At 49.6% G+C, this 16,339-nt stretch overlaps 1 protein-coding gene across 14 annotated transcripts in view; it reads right to left on the bottom strand.

The window, feature by feature from the left end:
- The window catches only part of Lrrfip1 (LRR binding FLII interacting protein 1), a 137,353-nt gene that overhangs the window by 55,468 nt on the left and 65,546 nt on the right, over positions 1 to 16,339 (bottom strand). For all 14 annotated transcript variants that reach the window (XM_045146935.1, XM_045146937.1, XM_045146938.1 and 11 more), the window contains exon 2: positions 8,334 to 8,420. In XM_045146935.1, the coding sequence (XP_045002870.1) occupies positions 8,334 to 8,420 (87 nt within the window). The remainder of the gene's footprint in view (positions 1 to 8,333; positions 8,421 to 16,339) is intronic.

Raw genomic sequence — 16,339 nt, 5'->3', positions numbered from 1 at the left:
ACTGTATGTCTTTTTTGATAAAGATGAGAAGCAGTATTATGCAGCAGCTGTGTTCCTCACCACACTTCCACGTCAGTCTGAGGGACAGCACCACAAAGCAGGTGGGTGGCACCCGCATAGTTTAGCCCTCAGAAGACAGTCAGACACAGGGAAGCAGCCTGACTTTCAGAAACTGCTATGGCTCCAGAGCAGCCAATGGGCCCAGAGCCCACGGCCAGCAGTGAATGCAGTCTGCCTCCTGTGCCCCATCAATCTTCCCTTAACCACAGACATGTCTATACCAAACTGTGCATCAATTCTCTGTGAGGACTTCCGGAGCTCCCTCCATCTGAGCTCACGTTCTGAGATTCTCACGGCACATCCTAGCCATGCTAGCAAATCCCAGCCCTGGTGCCGAACATGAAAGGGCTAGAGGCATGTGGAAATGTGCAGACCCAGACCCTGCCCTGGGCTTGAGGCAGCAGTGTCCTGGACTGCCACTGACCACCACAGTGCCATAGCCTTGCCCAGAACCTGCTGGAGAGTTCCTGGGACGTCAAGACCCGGGACTCTAGTATGAGTATCCATGTTCATCCTGGACCCTAGAAACACCAATGGTTTCTGGCTTCTGCTCTATTCCTATTCCAGACAGGAGACCCCTGGGGAGCAGAGGCCAAACAGGAAGGACTGAGCTCAGGACACATCTCTGGGTAGCATGTGTGAGGGGCCTGTGCACTCTGTCCTCGGAGAGTTTAGGATTCTTATTTTCACTTTCTTAGCTGCTAGAGAAAAACAGTTGTTCTTTGCAATGCAGAAATGAAACAAGCTCATGTACTATACTCACTTCTAAACCTCAGCGCTGCCACAGAACGCCAGGAGCAGAGTGGCGCGTTAGTCTGGGACACTCCTGACCCTGGAGGCTGAGGGCAGCTCTTGATTTTAAGCTAGTGAATTTTGCTATAGTTTCATTTCTTTTTACTTAAGATTTAAAAATTAATATCCAATAATATGTAACATTCCTCCCTACCTTTTCTGAGACAAGCTTTCACTTCATAGCCAAAGCTGGCCTGGAACTCGTGACTGTCTGTCAATTGCTGAGGACACCAGTAATATTTCTCCCCAACTCTCTCTGGGATTTTGGGACAGGGTCTCACTAACTAGCTCATATTGGATACTAGTCCAACTATGTATTCTGGGCTGGCCTCAAATTCGTGACAATCCTCCTGTGTAACCTCCTAAATGCTGAGATTATTGGGGTGTGCTACCATATTCAATCTAACAGTCCCTTAATGTGTGGTGATTTACACTGGCATTAAATTATTTGGAAAGACAATCTTTATCTTTAAAAAAGGTCTCAACTGGTTCCTCCAATTCTGAAATGTGATTTTGTGTTACAATTCCTTTTTCCCCAGAGATATTTTCTAGTTCCTTGAGAAAACTGAGCTGAGAGGAGCGTTGGCTGTGGTTGCCCATCGCTGGACACGAGACTGAAGCACTCTTGCTTGGAGGTGTGAACACAGCGGGGAAGGCAGTGGGAGTGTCCTCAGTGCCAGGGGTGCATCCGGGAGGCCAGGCCTTGGCGTGGGCACAAACCAGCACATGCAAATTAGAAAAGGAAGAACAAAGAGCCTACCTTCTGAACTTGATAGATCTATAGGAAAGGACATGAAAAAGGGAAAGAAAGAGAAATTTTATTAAAGCAGCAGGAACATCAGAACAGAAAACCACCCTGGGAAAACAATGAAAACTGATAAAATAGGAGTAAAAAATGACATTCTCATATTCTCATTTATTTGTTTGCAAGCAGAGAGAAAGATAATGGGCGTGTCAGAGCTACCAGCTGCTGCAAATGCATTCCGAATGCATGTGCCACAGTGCATCTGGCTTTACGTGGGTACTAGGGAATTGAACCCAGGTTAATAGGCTTTGTAGCAAGTACCGTAACCACTGAGCCATCTCTCCAACCCCTAGGAATAAAAAGTGTTTGCCTTTCATCACTCATTCTGAACTGTTCAGTGTACCTTGCTGCCAAAACAGACACTTTTTCTATTCTTTCCTAAGCCAGAACCCCAGTTACCTAATGTAGAAGTGTGTATGACCTAGTTCCATTAATAGGAAATAGTAACTGAACCCAAAGGTATAAACTTTAAATAGAAAATTAAGTAGTCATATTGGCAAGTAATGAAGAAAGAAACTCTCATGCCCCGGTCCATGCGGGCATACATAAGAACACCAGGAAAATTCCAGCAAAACCCAGTGATCACTAGAATGTAAAGTAACAGATTTAAAGATGGCCAATTATTTGGGAGGCTCTCATAAAAGTGCTGAGAATAACTGTAGAGTGCTTAGCACTAAATGAGACACGTGCATCACTGCCTCCAAGACTCAGGGAGCGCTGCACAAGAAGGGGCAGAAAGAACGTCAGAGCCCGAGAACAGGACGAGAGCTCTGGAGTGCTGTCTTCAGGTCACGGAGTGTTCACCACGTTCAAGACCTCACTGTCGTTACTTGCACAACATTGGGTCCATCACCATCCCGACCTGTATGACGGCAGAGGACATAAGGCCCTCATCCCTTCCTGAGGAATTACTGGCAGTCAACCGCTGCTGGGGAAGTGGAAGACATTTCCTTCGGTGGTGGAGCCAATGGGGAATAGTCCCTCAGTCATGTTCTACAAACAGCTACTTAGCGAGTTACACATAGGTAAGGGGACAAAGGTATCAAAGTAGAAAAGGGACTAGTTGGGAAGAAGGGTTTCAGAGAGAGGGGAGAGGGGGAACAAGAGAAGGTAATGGGGAGGGATTATAAACAAAATACATTTTATGCATGTATAAAAACTGTCAATGGTGCTGGAGACATGGCTTAGTGGTTAAGGTGCTTGCCTGCAAAGCCTAAGGACCCATGTTCAACTCTCCAGATCCCACATAAGCCAGATGCACAAAGGTGAGGCAAGTGCAAGGTCACAAATGCCCACTAGGTGATGTAAGCACCTGGAGTCCAACTGCAGTAGCTGAGGCCCTAACATCAATTCTCTCTGAAAATTAAAAAAAATATTATCAATAAAAATTTTAAGCCGGGCGTGGTGGCACACGCCTTTAATCCCAGCACTTGGGAGGCAGAGGTAGGAGGATCGCCGTGAGTTCAAGGCCACCCTGAGACGACAGAGTTAATTCCAGGTCAGCCTGGACCAGAGTGAGACCTTACCTCGAAAAACCAAAAAAAAAAAAAAATTTTAAAATATAACACTGGAGAGATGGCTCAGCAGCTAAAAGTGCTTGTTTGCAAAGCCAACCAGTCCAGGTTTGACTCCCTTGTATCCACATAAAGCCAGACACACAAAATGGCACATGCATCTGGAATTCATCTACATTGGCTAGACGTCCTGGTAAGCCCATATACACACATTCTCTCTTTCTCTCAAATCAATAAATAAATAAAATTTAAAAAATAAGTAAAGGTGGTTATTCTCATACATTGATATATTGGTTTTTTTTTTTTTTTTTCTCAGAGATTCCTCCTATGTCACAGTAACTGCTAAGGAAGAGAGACAGACACCTACTCACTTGTGTTCCTTCATTCAGTGAAATGTGTCATGCTTTGTTCAGGACATTCCTACGATTTAGGATTAGAGATTTGGTGCTTTAAATATCTTATGGCAGAACACAAATTATAATAATAATAAAAAGGTCCTCCAACCAAAATGTTAATCAAGTCAGCTGCATTAAGAGAAATACCCCGATTTCCCCTCCCCCACTTCTTTTTCTTTCCATTTTAGGTAAGGTCTCACTCTAACCCAGGATGACCTGGATCTCACTCTGTAGTCCCAGGCTGACCTCAAACTCATGGTGATCCTTCTACCTCTGCCTTCTGACTGTTGGGATTAAAGGCATGCACCACCACACACCCAGCCCCCTCACCCCACCTTTTTCTTTCATTGACTTAAGCTCTCCAGTGAAGTTTGAGATCTTGGATAGCTCAAAGAATGTCTGTGTATTATTCTCGCCTATGTCCACTAAAGAGGAGTTCAGACCCTTTCGACCAGCCTGAAAAGCCAGCTCAGGTTGAGTGGTAGTTGATCTCAACCTCTGCTGTTAACAGGACTAGTACATGCTGGAGCAACCTGGGTCACAAAGCTCAGTGTCCCGAGGCTTAGTGACAGACCAGCACCCCAACACAACTGTCTTGACCATCCTTCCTCTCTTCACTCTGCAAGCTTTCCTGGGGGATCCTAGGCCTGGCCACCAGCTTGCTGCCCTCCTTGGCTTCTCCAGGAGGCCTTGGGGCCCTCTGGGGACTCAGCAGACCTGACCTTCTTCTCCAGGCAAGCTTGCATTGCTCAGCAGTGTTGTCTGCAGGAGGAAGCCAGGATCACATTTCTCAACGTTTACACTAAAGTACCAGCTCTGCTGGCCAAACACTGGGCTTCCAAAGCGTATTCATTTCCCTTAATCAACAACTTCAAATGCCAGTGCCCCAGGCTCTCCAATGGCTAAAGCTCAAACTACGCTCACTGGTTCTAATAATAGCAGGACAGGGAGATGCCACAGCAGCCTGCAGAGGCCATCACTGCTAGGCTACAAGCTCAGCCCATGAGCTGCTCTCCATTTTCTCTGCAGATGTGTACACCGATGCTTGTGCACACACATGCTTGTGCACCTCCTGGATGGACAGATCAAGGACAGCCAGAGGGATGGCTACTGCCTCTGCTTTCTACACAGGTCTTTCTGACAAGTGTCAGCCTATTTCTGACGGACTATGCCTCGAATCCAGCACGGAAAAGGTGCTTGTTTTTCAAGGCACAGGGTCTGTGGTAGTGTGAATCAGACGTCCTCCATAAACTTATGTTTTCTGAATGCTTGGTTCCAAGCTGGTGGCAATTCAGGAGGTGAAGCCTTGGGAGGAGGAATGTTATTGGGGTTGGGATTAGGGGTGTCACAGTCAGCTCCCCCTTGCCAGAAATCAACTCACTCCTCTGCTGCTACTTTCCACTGCTGTGGCAGAGGTGATGTCTAGCCTCTGCTCATGCCATTCTTTCCCCTCCCATCACGAAGCTTCCCTTGCGACTGTATGCCAAAATAAAACCTTTTGTCTCATCAGCTGCTGTTTACCAAGTATTTTCCTCCAGCAATGAGAAGGTAACTACCACAATGTCCTTCTCTGAGAATGGCGAGAACGCATTCATCCTACTTCTCCTTTGCTGTGGATACCAGCACATCACAGCTGAGATCAAGAGTTCTCACCCAAGCATTCTGTAACAAGCTGCTTACATCACCAGGCATGTATGTAAATCAACTCTGCCTATACCCAAGCATGAGTATTTTAGCTAAATGATTAATCTAGAAGACACATGCGTATGCACGTCCTATATAATCACTTCCACCTTGATTCGCAGCATGTTACATCTGTATTCTCAGTGAAAGTCACTCGTGGTGCCATGATTACTAACGTGGGCCTGAGCACAGTGTGGAACACACCTGCAGGCTCACCACATCCTGGCTAACAACGGAGGCGCAGAGACTGACAGCCATTGGCCACCAGGCACTCACGGGAACATGAAGTCCAGCCACCTGGCCTAACACCAGCAGAGCAACAAAACACTCTGGGGGAATTCTTATCATTCCTTTGTGACGCGTGGGAGAGTCGTGGGAGAACAGGGGAAACCAGATAGATACAAGTGGTTAAGCCTGGAGCTGAGCTGCAGGTAACAACACTGGGGCAGCTCTCATGGGTTGATGGCAGCTGCCTGCTGCAAGTAGTATGCACCCTAAGAAATGGAGGCCTCCACCCCAGAATTACCTGCCTCCCTGTCACATGGGCCTGTGGTTCCCAAAGCAGGACAGAGGGCCTAGCAGTGCTGAACACACAGTGGGCCTGCATGTGTCTCTTGAATAAAGAGAAACTTTCCTCAGGAGACTGGCTCCAGGAGGCTGGGGAGGGCAACTGGGACTCAGTCATTAAAAAAATACAATTAAAAACCAATTCAGAATAAAGCACCCACTACGTATGCTGGAGTCTGAGTGAGTAGAGGTGCTTGGGACTGGGATGGTTCCCAGGGCCTGGGTGACACTGTCTCGGAGGTGTGTGGCAATGCCAACAAAGCAACAGGGTCTTTTCCTTCCCCACTCACTGGTCCAGGGATTTCTCTCAGAAGTGTTTCCCAAGAATGTTCTGGAAAGACCTTCAACACCCAATCCTGTTGGATAATCCTGATGGATATCAGTCAGGTTTTGGTCTCCATGAGACACACTTCAGCATTGGCTAAGACACTGGGGTAGGGTGGTGCTTCAGTTAAGTCATGGACCTATAAAGTCACACTTTAATTATCAGGCCCAAATAACACCAAAAATTCAAGAGTACTTATTTTCTAATTTTAAAATTATGAATATAGTTGGAAAGGAGGCCAATGCTGGGAAACCATTACTAACCCTGTGCTTCTTAAGGATAATTAAGAAATAAAGCACAAATCATTACAGTAGTAAATTCTAGACATAAGTAACATAAAGATAAGTTGGGCGTGGTGGCACATGCCTTTAATCCCAGCACTCAGGAGGCAGAGGCAGGAGGATCATTGTGAATTTGAGGCTACTCTGAGACTACATGGTGAATTCTGGGTCAGCCTGGGCTTGAGCGAGACCCTACCTTGAAAAACCAAAAAAATGGGCTGGAGAGATGGCTTAGCAGTTAAGCACTTGCCTGTGAAGCCTAAGGACTCTGGTTCCAGGATCGGTTCCCCAAGTCCCACGTTAGCCAGATGCACAAGGGGGCGCACATGTCTGGAGTTCGTTTGCAGAGGCTGGAAGCCCTGGCATGCCCATTCTCTCTCTCTCCCTCTATCTGTCTTTCTCTCTGTGTCTGTCACTCTCAAATAAATAAATAAAAAATTTAAAAAAAACATGAAAACTAGAAGCGCTTGACAGTCGTGTCTGCATTTGTGATGATGTGACGAGGGCAGACACAGCAAGCCACTCTCCGGTGTAGCTCAGCTTCCTGCCTGTGAGACCCAGAGGCTCGGCTTAGCACACAGATGACTCCTGTGCCACTGGCTGTGGGTCACTCTCTACGGTCACAGGGCCGAAACCTGCAACCTGCTCTCTCTAAGGAGCCCCATCTCAGGGGTCCCCTTACTGTGGGGACTCCCAGGGAGCTCTGGTGTCACTCTGCCTGACCACTTGGCCTTGGGTTCCTGGCACTCTATGACCACTCACACCATCTGGAAGTTTCCTTCCCCAAATAACCTCACTCCTCTGCTGGCACATTTCCTTCTGGTGGCAAATTCCCCAGGGCATATGACAGACTTGGTCACTGCTGAGAAGGCAAGAGTCTGTAGTGGTCTGAAGAGAAAACCATAAATCAAAGCTCCCATGGAAATCTCACAAGTGATGCACACCAGCTGATGTCCATCAGCTCAACCAGAACTGTGTGACAGGACCAGCCCTAGCAGCCATTACTGCCCAGTCCAATCTAGCCTGTTCACTCTTGAGCAGGCCGGGGCGCCGGAGCTGCAGCAAGAGCCGATGCTTCCTGAAGGGTTCATTGTCATTGTCTTCGAGGTCACAGAAAATCTTCACCACCTAAGAACACTTCGAGCTCATATGCTGGGTGTCAGCAGAACGAGTGGCCCAGGACTTGTGGATCAAGGATTTGGGAATCAGCAGCAAACTACCCGGTGAAGTATGGAAGCATGTTCCCAGCCTTGCTGCCAGGGGGCAGCTTCTCTTGTGGCTACTTTATCTGTCATATCCACTCTGGTATCTGTATTGCTCACTACTCAACACATAAAGACCTCAAGGGAAAAAAATTAAGTGAAACAAGTTGGTCAGTTAAACAAAAACATGCAGCTGGGCAGGGTGGTACATGCCTTTAATCTCAGCACAGGGGACACAGAAGTAAGAGGATCACCATGAGTTCGAGGCCACCCTCAGGCTACAGTGAATTCCAGGACAGCCTGAACTAGAGTAAGACCCTACCTAGAAAAACCAAAAAAAAAAAAAAAAAAAAAAAAAAAAAAAGGTGTCCTTTCCTATTCTCAAAAGATCCAGACCCCAGTCCAGCAGTCAGAAGCTGGGAGCTAGCTCCCTTCTGCTCTTTACACACAAGCTGCCTGGGAGGGTCTCTCTGAGCCAGTGGCCTATGAGGTCCTCCAAGGCGCCCGCAGGTCCAGCATCTGGCCAGGCATGCCTGGCGTCTGTGCTATGTGCACCCTTAGCCTGGCCTTAACGACAGCCACACTCTAGAATACATTCCAACCAGAGCAACCGGCAGGGGACAGGCGCGGTGCTCTACATCTGCAGGGTCCTAAAAGTGAGAGCCCTGGAAAAGACCCAGCCCCAAACCCCGAGCTACGGCATCCTCACCTCCTTCTGCTGCCGCTCCAGCTCCTTCATCCGGATCTCGCGAGCCTCAGCGCGGGCTGCACGCTTTGCTGCAAGCCGAGCCTCCGCCTGAAATGAGACAGACAGGGAGGTCTTGTGAGAGAACGGACCAGGCACCTTGCGGGTACATGGTAATGCTGCTGCCTGCCGGAAGGAAGAAAACCTTGTTTAGAGCTTAATGACAGGCAGCACTGAATCACAGGGGCACCAGGCATGGCAGTAATAGTAGCTCAGAGATTCCCCTTATCCTCTTTCTACAATTTCAGTTAGTTGTGGTTCATTAAGGTCCAAAAACATTCCACGGAAAATTCCGGAAATAAACAATTCATACATTTAAATTGTGCAATATTCTCATAGTGTGATCTCACACTGCCCTGTTCCATCCTGATGGGAATGTGAATCACTCTGTGCTTGCAGTGTCTGGGCCCCGTGCACTACCTGCCTGCTGGTCACCGAGTAGCCAAAGCCTGTGTTCAAGTCAGCCTTACTCTGCTGAGCAACAGTCCCAAAACACAAGGTTTCAATATGCCAAAGAGAAGCTGGAAAAGTACTTCCTGTTAATGAAGAGGTGAAAGTTCTTGACTTAAAGAAGACTGATCATGTGCTAAGGATGCCAAGGTCTACAGTGATACTTGCTAACGTCTCACTGTGCCTGACTTAGATATAAAGTTTAGTCACAGGTGTATTTGTACAAGGAAAAAAAGTGCAGACCCAGCTAGTTGTCTTTTCTACAGACTCAGGCATCTACTGGAGGTCTGAGGACAGCCACTGAGGGCAGCGGCACCATGAGGAGCCCTCACTAGTCACAGGTGGGTCCTGTTCTAAGCATTTCGTATATGCTGTGCCAACAACTCCTCAGAACAGGCCAGAGTCAGCACCAGTGGCTCCTTCAGGTCCCCAGAGCCTGCCAGACCCTGGGACTCCTGTCCAGTCTTCTCAGAGCACGATGCTGGCTTCTGGGGAGGCTGTGTTCTGGGGAGGGCTCTGGCTGTTAGTCCTTACACTAAAAATGCTGCCTCTCCAGCTGTAGAGATGGCTCAGAGGTTGTGTGTTTCCCATGCACACGTGTGGGCCTGAGCCTGAAAGTTCAAATCTCAAGATCCCACATGAAGCAGCTGGGCGTGGCAACGCACATCTGTAATCCCAGTCCCTGCAGATGCAGAAGAATCTTCGGAGTCCTCTCCAACCCCCCCCCCCCCACCAACATGAAATAAAAAATTTAAAGCTGTGTGTCTCTAACAATCTTTCAGCCTGTGGCAGCTCTGGCTCTGCCATGCTTCATGGGGGAACCCTGACATGGCCAACTAAGAGGTCAGAGCTGGCATTTCCACACTGTCGCCCGCCTCGCAAGTCTCCTCTTATTCAATTCTCATGCAACCCAGCAGCCTGGGAGGCGGAAGGCAGCGTTCCAGCATTCCTGTTCGCTGGTGTCTGACAAATCCTGCCTTCTCTGCAGGCAAGTTCTCTCGGTGTACACCTGTAATCCTTCCACCCACGGCTCGATGATAGTTTTCATAGTGTCATTTCATTGTTCATCTTGCTACTCTTTTTTAAAGAGAAAGAAAGCAGAAGTTTGATTCTTCTCTTATTTTTAAAAATATTTAATTAATTTATTTATTTGAGAGAGAGGAAGAGGCAGAGAGAAAGAGAGCATGGGTGTGCCAGGGCCTCCAGCCACTGCAAACAAACTCCAGATGCATGTGGCCTCTTGGGCATCTGGCTTATGTGGGTCCTGGAGTATCGTACTGGGATCCTTAGGCTTCGCAGGCAAATGTGTCTTAACTGCTAAGCCATTTACCCAGCCCTGTTTAACTTTTTAAAATATTTTATTTTTCTTTATTTATTTGAGAGAAAGCAAGAGAAATTGGTAGGTAGAACAAGAGAGAGAATGGGCATGCCAGGGCCTCTAGCCAGTGCGAATGAACTCCAGACACATGCACCCTCTTGTGCATCTGGCTTATGTGGTTTCCTGGGAAGTGAACCTGGGACCTTTACCTTTGTAGGCAAGTGCCTTAACCACTAAGCCACCTCTCTAGCCCTCATGGTTCATCTTAATAGAGGCTTCCTAGATAGTCAGCAGCAATAGCGCTTGATTTCATACCCCTCCCCTGCTTCAGACAGCACGAGATGCCTCTCACCCCCAACCATTACATGATAACCTTTTCCTTTCTGTTTTCTTGTTTGTTATTTAATGATCATTGAGATGGGTCTATATAGCCCTTGGCTGGCCTGGCACTTGTGTCCTTTGTGCCTTAGCCTCCCAAGGCTGAGGTGCCAGGGATAACCACCATGCCAGCCTTCCTCCTTCCCTTCTTCCTTCCTCCGTCCTTCATTCTTATTCATTTGTTTGTTCTAAAGACAGGACCTTGCTCTATAGCTGAGGCTGGCCTCAAGCTCTCCATCCTCCTGCCTCAGCACTCCCCTTCCGTGACTACAGAAGTACAGCACCACACCAGCCCCTGATCTTCTCCTAAACTCTAATGTAAGTTGAATACTAACTACAGCTGACCACTGTCACACAGGAGCTGTTTCCCAAATCCCAAGGAATTTATTCCATAGCAGGATTAGTCCATGTGGTGCCTATGTCTTTTCAGTCAAAGGGCATCAAAAACCACAACTGAGGCTGGGGCTGGAGCACTGGCCGGCACACAACTGCATCAGAACTCTGGTACTGCAGAAAGATTCTGAAGGCTCCACAACAGTTAAACACCTTCAAGGGCTGCCTGGGGTCTGGAAAGAGATCCCAAAGATGGAGGGCGAGAGGCTTATTTTACTCAAGGCTACCCAGACAGAGACAACATGAGCAACCTCAGCAGACCAGCATGGGTGGGAGGAACAGAACAGGAAAGGGCTCTGGATGAAGGAAACGGTTGGACGACAAGGCCCCTGCTACGGGGACGCTCCCCTCAGATCATACGTTAGCCAAACAGTGCCCTGTCCTTAGGGTAGTGGCACTAAAGGACAGAAACCAGCAGCCCTGTAGAGGGCCCTGGGCTTGGGTTGGTAAACGAGTCACATGGGTGACACCTTATTGAATAAACTATGAGAGGACACAAGCGAACTCTAAGCAGGTCGACCATGTTACCACAGCCTGACAGAGTTTGGGATCAGTTTGTAATTCAACACAACTTCAGCTCCATGCAAAGCCCACCTTTCCACAATGGTCACTCTTACAGTTCGCACGAGAATGGGGAGACACACCTCACAGTACAGGTGGTAACAATCTTCTTGTTTCCGGAGCAGACACGTGAGAGCAAGAGCCCAAAGCGGATGATGGTCCACACCCTACGTGTGACCCGTGTGTGTCTACATGAGCCAAACTCGGCTCATGCACACAATGCACAACACCAGCTGGAGGTGCCTGAAAGACACGACAGAGCTCCGCAGTTCGTCCTCGACAGACATGATGCCAGGAGCAGCAACATGGCAGAGAGAGCCCGGGATGAAGGTCGAGAGCATGGCTCCTGCCAAGTCACCCGGAGAGCTGGTGTGACCCAACCATGAAATGAACCCAAGTACAAGGCAGCCGTACCCATCATATGACATGCAGGCACAGGTCCGTTCCCTCTAGGAAAGTGTACGACCCATGCCTGTCCTCCATGCGCCACTGTCCAGGCAAGTCTCGGGGCTTGGCTGCCTCTGGCCAGCGCCCCAGTGGTGCAGGGTGAAGCCTTCCTGCAGCGATGCTTTTGTAAACTAGGACGTCACACACCTGAGTTCCCAGCGGCGCCAGTCTGCTTTTCAGCTTTCCGCGCCTGTCTTTTCACTTTCTGGACTTAGCCTACAGGGGACCAGGGACAACTTCCTGGCCATTACCAGCAGGGTTCACACTAGCTCACAGGAGCCTGTCCAGGATAGCTGAAGGTGGATTTTCAAGGTATAGTTTGGGTCCCCAGTCCCCCAAAATACAGATAGCAGGAGGAGTGACACTGTAAGTATAAGGAAGGTGTAATGGGGACTACCCTTGGAAAGAAGCTGGCCCCTCCCAGGAGCTGAGGAAAAGTCTCCTTGGGACTAAGTTTGAGGCTTGATCACAAACACCTGAGGATGCCAGGGGGACCTTTTACACTCAAACCACTCCTCAAATCTACTCCAAACCCAGAAGAGCAAAGTGAAGACAGTCCAACTGGGGGGTGGGGGTAGGAGTGACCAGAATGGGCAAGTCACGTGGCCCAGAAAGCTCCTCCAGGCTCCCAGCCTGGTGGGGGATGACAAGGACCAAAAGAGGCTGAAAGGACACAGAGAAAGTGGACAGGCCTATAGGCTCAGGCTGTGAAGTATGAACTACGAAATAAACAGAAGACACACACATTCCACACAGCCTTGGGCCCGCTCATTCTGTCATTCCTCAGCTCCCACCAATCTCAGACCCTCGAAGGGCTGAACTGGAGCAGCAACCACACTCTGAGGCCCCAGGGCAGAGGCAGGCAACAGCTCTGATTTCAGCAGCTTCCTGGCATGCTCTGGGGATGTGCGCCACCCCATCTCTGCCCACCCCTCCCCTTGAGGAAGCCTTCTGTGCTACCCAACGCCCCATGCCATGTGATGGGCTACAGAAAGGTTGAAGTCCTGGACCCTGGAGGCTGCTAACTGGCCAATACCAATAACATCTTTGCCGAGGCACATTCTGAAGTATCCAACCATCAAGTGTCATGAGCTCTGATTCATCTGAAGGGAACCTGGGCTGTTTAGTGACACAAGGGTGTAGCTAAGTATTGAAGCTGAGTGGTGGAGACATGGGGCTCTTTAAGCCAGGGGTGGCTCTCTAGGGAGGCCCAGTAAAGTGGGCTTCACAGGCCAACAGGATGCTGCTCGGGCAAGGGACGGGAACTCTGTCATTCATCTGGGGATATGTGACATACTTCAGACTTTTACAGCCCTCATTGGGGTGGAGATGGCTGGAAGGAGAAGTCCCATGAGTCACCAAAGCTGCCTCATTTGAAAATGCCACAAGGCTGATCCTTGACTCCAGATTTCTCCTTCACATCCCACAGACCATGCTCTAATCCAAAGACACACCCACCTGAGACACAACTCCAAGGGCACACCCATCCTGGGTGAGACATAAATCCAAGGGCACACCCACCCTGGGGAAGAGGATGGCAGTCTGTGACACAGGGGAGCACATGCCAGACTCCAGAAGCTTGGGGGTCTTCCGGTGAAATGCCTTCTGCTGTGGGCTCTATAGCCCAACACGTGACATTCTCGAGGGCCAGGCTAGCAAAGGCTTCAGGGGGCTGTTTGGGAAGTCAGTGTCCTGACCACAGATAACAGGGGAGTCACCTTCGTGATGGGTCCCTGCACTGGGCAAAGTTGTAAATAGAGGCCAGGACAGAGGTGGATCCTACAGAACATGACACAAAGGGAGAGAGGCAAACAGTGTGATCCTCGCCTGTGCTTCAGTCTCTGCCCTCCCCATCCCGGCACAGCTGCTCAGAGTGCCAGAGGCCAAGGGCCCATGAGCCAGGCATCTATCAACATGGGCTGCCCACAGGCCCAGGAGTGCAGGCCCTGTGGTTGAGGCAGTTCCTCACCAGGGTGTGCTGGAGAAAGCCCTGAGCCAAGAAAACAGACTAGTGGAGCCCTCCACAGGCCTGGCCTCCCCCTATGCCCGGCCACACAAGGCTTCCCTCCACCCAACCCTGACATTTCACTAAGCTTTTATGAGCAATATGAGAATGTAAGTGAGGCTAGGATCAGCCCTAAGCCCCGAATCCCATCTCCAGTGAGTTGTAGGGGCCCTGACAACTCACAAATTATTCTTGAGGCTTCTCCCTACAGCCCCCTCTCCATGTCTCGACAGATACATGACATACATGTGCACAGAGGACCCAGGTCAGAAGAGGCCCACCCCTCACTTTCTCAAAGGCTAGAAGCTACCCTTAGGAGTCCTGGCTCTGTCCATGCATGTCCTGGGCCAAGAAGCTTTCCTGGGACTTGCACCTAGTGAGAAAATGTACATCCCAGACCCTCTCATCCCACAGTACTGATGTCAGGGCTCCAGGGGTCCACAGAGAGGCTGAAGGCATGTAGAGCTCTTGGAAGTTCTTGAGAAATGGCACTGAGCTGGGCTTGGTCTTACTTCACTTCCTCCACCAGGCTAAGGAAGAAGCCCTGGGGTGGCTCACTGCACATGACTGATGTGCAATCCAGTGGCTGCAGTGCACCCTGGAGGGGCTGGCAACATGAAGCTCCTGGAGCCTGTTCCCTTCAGGAACACCGTGAGGGCAGGTGGAGAAAAGGCTGGGTCACAGATACAGAGACAAGGAGCACCAGCAACTCTGCCACCTGCTCCGCCTCAGATGCCACATGGCTGCTCAGAGAGAGGCAATACAGAATTTATGAAGCACTCTACTGATAGCTTTCATGTTAACTACAGGCACTCTGGAGTCTTCAGGTTTTAGCCAGGAATTGAGAAACCCAGCAGCATTTTCATCAGGCCTCATGAATGTAAGTATAACCTACAGCCGTTATGAAACGTGTGAAAGATGTACTTAAAAGCTCACTCTCGTGTGACTGCAACAGGAATATGTGCTTCTGGAGCATCAAGGGGCAAGAAGGAACTGCCTGTGCCAACAAGTGGCGGGGGTCTCAGTCCCAGTGTAACCAGCCCCTAAAAGGAAAAGAAAATCCTGGGGTGGTAGCTTGGCAATCATGGCATGCATGTGTGTGCACCAACGTGAACACATGCATGCACATACACAGACACGCACATTAACATGACTGACATCACATGGTGGTTTCCAGCCCAGGGCGGAGGTTGCCAAACGACAGAATGCCTTTCCTGAGTTGCCTTGGCTACAGGAAGTAGCAACAGCTATCAACTTTTGTTTCTACGGAAACCCCCACACCTCTCATAGGCAGTAAACTCTAAAAACAGTCGGATATAGAATGCAGCCAAGTGGATGGGTGGGGGGAACAGGAAAGGGCAGACGCGGCCAGCCTTTGCTCCTGAACCCACTGCCCAAGTCCCTCAGCTGCCACATTTCATTCAGGAGCTCATCTTTCCAAAACCCTCATACAGCTGTCCCCAGGAGGTCCCGGGAACAAGAGTGCCTGCTCTTCATGGGTACGAGTGTGACTGAGGGATGCCGTGGGGTAGCTACAATCAGTGGTGGGAGGCCCACTCTCAGAGGACACTGGCAATCCTAGGGATTCATAGCACTTGTAGTAGAGTCAGGTCTGCCAGTCATCCTGCCTTCTGACAGGCCTGAGCTGGGAAGAGCTTCCCACTGGCTGCTCAGGCAGGCTGGACAACTGCTGTGCATCCAGAGTGACTCGGACTTGTGCAGACTGAAAATACGCATCACACAGTTCACACTACGTTGCTGCCCTACAGATGCAGCCAGCATGCAAGGGGAAGCCAGACACGGTACGGCACGTCTGAAATCCCAGCATTTGGGAGGCTGAGTCACGAGAATCAGGAGTTCAAGGTCATTTTTAGTTACACAGTGAGTTCCAGGCCAGCCTGGGATGCACGAGATCCTGTCTCAAAAACAAAAGACAGTGCAAAAACGAGAGGGAAGAGTAGCCAGCACAGAGCATCAGATCACAGACAGTGACATCAGGTGTGGCCTGGGGTCGCAGCCAGGCAAAGGTTTGTGTGAGCATTTGACCACCACCATTTGTATACCTGGAGACAGGCGTGTCTCCACCGGCGTTAACACTACAGTACTACAACTACCTTGACTTCTCGATGCTACATTACAATCTGACATTGACTTAAAATTATGTGTGCTGGTTGATTTGAACTCCTGTGAATCTCATTCAGGTTAGCAACAAAGATGCTAAGCAACTAATTACAGCAAAGGTGCTGAGGGTCTGACAGTGCAGACCCACCTTCAACACTTCTAAGCAGAGCACGCACACCCCTCTCTGTACCCTGCAGGACTTGGAGCTCAGGCTGTATGGTAAACGGGCCCCAAGTTCCCCAGTGTGCTCCAAGACTGGAGGCAGGAAACGTAAAGGCTAAAAGCTCAACTTCATTT

This window comes from Jaculus jaculus, chromosome 4, assembly GCF_020740685.1.
Source record: "Jaculus jaculus isolate mJacJac1 chromosome 4, mJacJac1.mat.Y.cur, whole genome shotgun sequence".
Taxonomy (NCBI): domain Eukaryota; kingdom Metazoa; phylum Chordata; class Mammalia; order Rodentia; family Dipodidae; genus Jaculus; species Jaculus jaculus.
This window is presented reverse-complemented; position numbering and strand designations above follow the sequence as displayed.